The sequence below is a fragment of the Solanum stenotomum genome, chromosome 10 (genome assembly GCF_019186545.1).
Source record: "Solanum stenotomum isolate F172 chromosome 10, ASM1918654v1, whole genome shotgun sequence".
In the NCBI taxonomy this organism is placed as follows: Eukaryota; Viridiplantae; Streptophyta; class Magnoliopsida; order Solanales; family Solanaceae; genus Solanum; species Solanum stenotomum.
In genome coordinates, this window is record NC_064291.1 from 36,373,363 (window position 1) to 36,380,743 (window position 7,381).

Below are 7,381 nucleotides of genomic sequence, written 5' to 3' on the forward strand. Positions count from 1 at the left end.
ACTATTATTCTCTTCGTTGCTATTTATATGTCACAATTTTAGATTTAACATCTCTTAAGAATTTAGGTAAGTTTACCATTATATTCTTATTTAGTGTCCTCTTAAAGTCAAGTATTCAATCAATGAACATAAATTTATTTATTTTGATTAATTGATACTTAATTTTTCAATGTTGGTCAAATGCATAATAAATCACAAAGGTAAAATAGAAAGAATAATGTCATTTATTGATTTTGTAAATTGACAAATACTCCCTTCGATCATTTTTACTTGTCACTATTTGACTTGACATATTCATTAAGAAAATATATATATATATATATATATATATATATATTGATAAGAACAATTTATAAATGGAAAAAGATGAAGTAAATAAATATCTCGTTTTTTATCCAGCTATTAAACTAAAAATTTCATTGACAGCTGCAAAACGCAAAACATACCCCCCCCCCCCCTTCCCACCCACATCCCTCGTACTGAACTAGTGAACTTGCAAATTGTTTAAAAATCTCATGCCTACGGCTACCCCACCAAGGCCCATTCCCTCTATATTCCAAGAATTTGCACGTTAACGTCCCGCTCTCCCCTCACTCCATTGATACACTCACTACAATACACTCCCCCATAGAAAATATCTTCGATTTTCATTAAACAAGTTCAAGAATTCATCAATTTTTTGCCTACGATTCTTTGCTAAGCGGGTTTGGTAAGTCTTTTGAACAGCTACTTAAACAGTTCACCACATATATAGACTTATAACTGAAAAGGGGTATGTGCTAATTTTCAAAAAAAAAAAAATTGTTCTGTGGCGCCTCCCTGCATATGCCAACAATGTCTATAGGTGCAGAAAAGTAAAAGGGTTTGAGAGAACAGAATTTCAATTCAAGATTACATCTTTTTACAAGTTGTGATCTCACAATTCTTCTTTTTTTTTTTCTTTTTGAGAAGAATTTAGGAAAAGGTCTTTTTCAGATCTCTTTTCTAGCATCTTTTCTTATGGCAGATTCAAGAAAGTACATTACTAGTGAGGAACTGAAGAATCACAACAAACCAGGGGATCTGTGGATATCCATTCAGGGTAAGGTGTATGATGTATCAAATTGGGTGAAGGAACATCCTGGTGGTGATTTCCCACTGTTGAATCTTGCTGGACAGGATGTTACTGATGCATTTGTTGCATTCCATCCTGCTACTGCTTGGCAGTATCTTGACAAGTTCTTTAAGGGGTTTTACCTCAACAATTATTCTGCTTCTGAGGTATCTAAGGATTATAGAAGGCTTGTGTCTGAGTTCACTAAAATGGGGTTGTTTGAAAAGAAAGGTCATGTTTGTTTATTCACCATGTGCTTAATGGCAATGTTGTTTTCCCTAAGTGTTTATGGAATCTTGTGTTGTCAAAGTGTGTTGGCACATTTGATAAGTGGTGGCTTGATGGGGTGTCTTTGGATACAGAGTGGGTGGATTGGTCATGATTCAGGGCATTATCAGGTGATGAGCACTCGTGGGTTCAACAGATTTGCTCAAGTTCTTACTGGGAATTGCCTTGCTGGAATCAGCATTGCTTGGTGGAAGTGGAACCACAATGCTCACCACATTGCCTGCAACAGTCTTGAATATGACCCTGATCTTCAGCACATGCCATTCTTTGCGGTATCTTCCATGTTTTTCGACTCACTCACTTCTTATTTTTACGATAGGAAGATGAATTTTGATTCTTTTACTAGATTCTTGGTTAGTCATCAACATTGGACATTTTATCCTGTTATGTGTTTTGCTAGAATCAATTTGTTTGCTCAGTCATTCATATTGTTATTATCCAACAAAAATGTGCCCCATCGAGTTCAGGAGCTTTTTGGGGTGGTTTCTTTCTGGATTTGGTATCCGTTGCTTGTTTCTTGCTTGCCAAACTGGGGCGAAAGAATTGTGTTTGTTCTTGCTAGTTTCACAGTGACTGGAATTCAACATGTTCAATTCTGTTTGAACCATTTCTCATCTGAAATTTATGTTGCACCACCTAAAGGAAATGATTGGTTTGAGAAGCAAACTAATGGCTCTCTCGACATATCATGCCCCAGTTGGATGGATTGGTTTCATGGTGGATTGCAGTTTCAGATTGAGCATCATTTGTTTCCTAGATTACCAAGATGCCAACTGAGGAAAGTCTCTCCTTTTGTGAAAGACCTCTGTAAAAAGCATGGTTTACCTTACAGTTGTGTCTCCTTCTGGAAGTCTAATGTTTTGACCATCAGCACCCTCAGAGCTGCAGCTTTGCAGGCTCGGGATTTAACTAAGCCTGTTCCAAAGAATCTAGTTTGGGAAGCCGTCAACACTCACGGTTGAGACTGAGGAGCTCAAGGAAATCCATGGGATCATTTCCTCATGATCGATGGATTGGAGAAAAGTGCTTCTGTTTGTATTATTTATTCCTAGTATTGATCAATTCTAGCAACTATAATCTTCATCTCCATTTTACTGGGAATGCATATCATTGTAATATCTAAAGAGAACAATCGTATTATGTCATTCTATTAAGGCTTAATTATTTGTATTTGATCTAGATAACAACAGGAAAATTCATATTTTCCCTCCCTGGTTCGATTTAATGTATACTAAATATGACCAAAGTAGTAGCTTTGCAGGTTACTGCAGATCTTGTTTACTGCTCTAGCACCAGGTTAAAAGTTATCGTGTTTTTTCTGCCTTTTGGCTCTTTTCCTCATTCACTTTGCTAGGCCCTTGGTAGGTTTTGTTGTCTACTGAATGTTTTGGAGTACAGGTTCAAGTATGCTTGTGACATAGGAATTCTCTATTCTCGTGGCCGTTCATGGCATTCATGTGATCTAGTGTCAATTAACATTTTGTGCATTATATTTAGTTTAACAATGTTTGATAACGCAGTTCTGTGTTTGTATGTGATTTTGCATCAAATTGTTCGATAACTTCACTTTGGCAAAGTGGTCCTTATGAACTCTCTTTGCTTGTGGTTTGCAATAGAAGTAATAGTTTGTTGTTCCTAAGATGCCACAGGTAGCCTATCTTTGGAGCTTTCTCTAAACTTGCAGGCCACATTTGGTTTCATTTGGCTGTCATGTGTCTTTGCTGAAATGGTCAAAATATTAAAAAGCATACATTTTATATGCTCAGAATCTTTTTGTTGTATGCTCTTTATCTGTCTACTATTTCCATGATTGGATTGCCCTTTGTTTATAAACAAACACTTCATTTCAAGTCCAGCTGGATGTGAAAATTTTCATGGTAATTAGTAGGTAAAACATGCCATGTCATGGTTGCGTGAGAGATTTTTTTTGCGGGTCTCTAAGTCTTTATAACTTCTCATTTTCTCTTCCTACTCTGTACTCCCAAGTCCCACCTTCCATTTAGTCCTTTCTTTGACATAGAGTACTTTGTATCTTTTAAATTTATTGTTCCCTCTGACATAGAGTACTTTATATCTTTTAAATTTATTAGTGAAATTGTTCGTGCTTTGCGTGATTATATAAAATATTTATAAGATAATAATATGTAATATCTATATTTAGGTTATTATCGAATATATAATATAATTTTGATATTTCTCTTCGTCGCGACATGATACATTTTTTCACTTTTCTTAGACATAAAATAGAGTTTCATTTTGTATCTTTTTAAGGGCAAACTATTCATATGTATATAGTAGAACAAAATATTCACTGTGGTGAAGTAAATGGAATAAGAGGTAATATGTTGAAATAACAATATATTGTATTAGACATTAAGGGGTCGTTTGGTACAAAGCTTAATAACATAGGGATTAGTAATGCAGTGATTAATAGTGCAGGGATTAGTAACACAGAGTTTATTTTTATCAAGTGTTTGGTTTATTGTTTCTCACCTCATCTTGTGTCTAGACTAAAACTCTATAAAATATTTCTCCAATTATACCCTTGATTTATTATAAAATTGGGACAAGATAAATAATTGCCGAATATTATTTTTTTAAAATGACCATCTAACTAGATAGAAGAACACCTTTTTTGTCATGTTTGCAATTTTTTCACTTTAAATTATTTGAAGATAAATAATTGTTATCTTAATAAATTGATCACTCACAAAATGTCAAGTTTAAATTTAAAAAAAGAAGATAAAACATTTATTTTTTAAATAAAAAAAATGGTAAACAATAGTAAGATTGAATAAAACATCTATATTTACACATTAAAATTGTAATAATTAAAAACCACACAAGTGTATATATATCAGATCCTGTGGCTTTTAAAGATGTTAGTGGGGGAGTAATTCTTTAGGTGATTATTAGATATGTTCTCTCTCCAATAAAATATATTTTAGTTAATTTAGAAGTTCATAATCAATTCTACACATACGGTTATTAGGCAGAGAGTTGTTGGATGATACAGACTCAAGAGTGGCATATTACTCTTCAATGTTTAATTTCATTTTCTTCATAAAATTTTGATCAAATACCTCAACTTTTTGAAATATATATATAAAATAAACAAAATAATCAAAATAATTTGAGGGATATTTTTATTTTTACATAGACTTAATAATACATTCAATTAAGATCACGAACGTCATGTGGTCTTATATTTATCTTTTTAATTAGTAAATGTTAAACAAATCACATTTCAAAATATTGTATTGATTTGTATTGAATTTATTTAGTAACAAACAACTTTCTCTAAATAATTTATAAGCTAATTTATTTAAATAGATTTACTAGTACAAATAAATAATAAAAAATAAAAAATCAAGAAAATAAACAAAATAATCAAAATGATTTGAGGGATATTTTTGTCTTTACATAGACTTATCCCATGGTATTATATCCAATGTATTACTAATACCTCCAAATGAAAGGTATTAGTAATACATCCTATAATACCATGTAGGATGTATAACTAATCCATGACCTAAAATCCTACCAAACATGGTACTAAATAGTACCATACATAATACATGGATTATTTCTCTTAATACTTCCTACCAAACGACCCCTAAATGTATTACTCTCTCTGTCCCATTTTATATGAGGTAGTTTGACTCGGCACGGAGCTTAAGAAAGAAAGAAAGACTTTTAAAACTTATGGTCCAAAATGAATGATGAAAATTTGTGTGGCTGTAAATCATTTCATTAAAGGTAAGATAGACATTTTACAGTTAAATTGTTACTTAATATAGAAATGTGTCATTTTTTTGGGACTGACTAAAAAGGAAAGTAAGTAGGGGGGGATCTAAGGGTATAGGTGGGGGTGCCACGACACCCAGTGACCTCGGTTAAAACTTTATATATATATGTGTATATGTATGTAAAATGAGGTATATAATACGCTTGCCACCCATCAAACATAATTGAAAATGGTGCAACTGGCAAAAGGTGCAATGTCGAACGTGAGGATTGAATGTTCGAATCTTCGTGACAGCATTGAATAAAATTTACCTACGTTTTTGGTGGCGGGCGCTCTTTCTTTTATTTTTGTTCTCTTCTTTTCTTTTTCATTAATAGGTTTTTTTTTGCATTAGTTCTTCTTTTATTTGTTACTCCCTCCGTCCACAATTAATTGTTATGGTTTCCTTTTTTAGAGTCAAACAATAAGAACTTTGACCAACACTTTACGATGTATATTTTCATCATATTGATATGCAAAAAATTGCAACTTATAGTACTTTTCGTATAGTTTTTGAATATCTAATTTTTTTTTTAAAAAATATCGAATTAACGTAATCTAATTTAACTTTAAAAATTAGTCAAATTGACTTTCGAAAAGCGCAACATGACAAATAAAAGTGGACAGAGGGAGTATTAGTTATTTATCTTATTAGGAATAAATAAATAAATTTTGCTTTTTCTAAAGTATTCTTATTAACTTTCTCTTTCACTAAGTATTAATCTTTTTATTCATACGAATGCCATGTGTGAATTTTATATTAGTTAAAGATCAATTTAACGTCTCATAAACATTAATAAGAATATAATCTAGAAAATAGGTCTCTTATTCCTTTTTTTTTTTTTTAAAACTACTTCGATATATCTTTAGTATTAGAATATTTAAAAGAAAACACAACTGAATATGCATATTTGATCAGTTTGTTTATAAAAATTGAAAAAAAAAAACTAAATGACTCGAAGTATAATCTAAAATTAAAGGAGCCGACCCGTTTACCCTATTTAGACAATATGGCACCCACAACCTTCGAATCCTGGATCCGCCTCTGAAAGTAAGTCACATAAATTGAGACAGAGGGAGTAATAATTATGCATTGAATTTAGATGGAAAACAAATAAATGAAAATAAGGGGCGAAAATACAAACCATGTCGTAGTTGCGTGTGAGATTTTTTTTAATCGATTAAAATTCATTTTGCGGGTCTCTAAGTCTTTATAACTTTTTATTTCTCTTCCTACTCCTCAACTCCCAAGTCCCAAGTCCCATCTTCCATTTAGTCCTTCCTATGACATAGAGAACTTTGTATCTTTTAAATTTATTGTTCCCTCTGACATAGAATACTTTATCTTTCAAAATTTATTAGTGAAATTGTCCGCGCTTGCGTGATTATATGAAATATTTATAAGATAATAATATGTAATATCTATATTTAGGTTAGTATCGAATATATAAGATAATATTGATATTTCTCTTCATCTGTGACATGATACATTTTTTTTTTCATTTTTTTAAACATATAAAATAAAATTTCATTTTGTATCTTTTTAAGGGTAAACTATTCATATGTGTACAGTAGAACAAAATATTCACCGTGGTGAAGTAAATTGAATAAGAGGTAATATGTGAAATAACAATATATTGTATTAGACATTAAATGAATTAATAATTATGCATTGAATTTATTTGTAAAATAAATAAATGAAAATAAGGGGTGAAAATACAAACCATGTCATAGTTGCGTGAGAAATTTTTTTAATCGATAAAAATTCATTTTGCGGGTCTCTAAGTCTTTATAACTTTTCATTTTCTCTTCCTACTCCTCAACTCCCAAGTCCCACCTTCCATTTAGTCCTTCCTCTGACATAGAGTACTTTGTATCTTTTATATTAATTGTTCCCTCTGACATATAGTACTTTATATCTTTTAAATTTATTAGTGAAATTGTTTGTGCTTCACTTAATTGTATGAAATATTTATAAGATAATAATATGTAATATCTATTTATAGGTTAATATCGAATATATAAGATAATTTTGATATTTCTCTTCATCTACGACATGATACGTTTTTTCATTTTTTTAAATATATAAAATAGAATTTCATTTTGTATCTTTTTAAAGGCAAACTATTCATACGTATATATTAGAACAAAATATTCACCGTGGTGAAGTAAATGAAATAAGAGGTAATATGTTGAAATAACAATATATTGTA

General features: G+C 31.1%; 1 protein-coding gene across 1 annotated transcript; it reads left to right on the forward strand.

Moving 5' to 3' along the window:
* The first annotated feature begins 579 nt into the window (after positions 1-579).
* LOC125841119 (acyl-lipid (9-3)-desaturase-like) lies at positions 580-2,559 on the forward strand. The gene is made up of 2 exons (XM_049520133.1): positions 580-709; positions 952-2,559. The coding sequence occupies exon 2, from the start codon at positions 1,000-1,002 to the stop codon at positions 2,341-2,343; it is 1,344 nt and encodes a 447-aa protein (XP_049376090.1). The 5' UTR covers positions 580-709; positions 952-999; the 3' UTR covers positions 2,344-2,559.
* The last annotated feature ends 4,822 nt before the right edge of the window (positions 2,560-7,381 follow it).

Bases quoted from the DNA above. Each gene is read 5' to 3' on its own strand.
- LOC125841119 (XM_049520133.1), top strand. From the start codon at position 1,000: ATGGCAGATTCAAGAAAGTACATTACTAGTGAGGAACTGAAGAATCAC.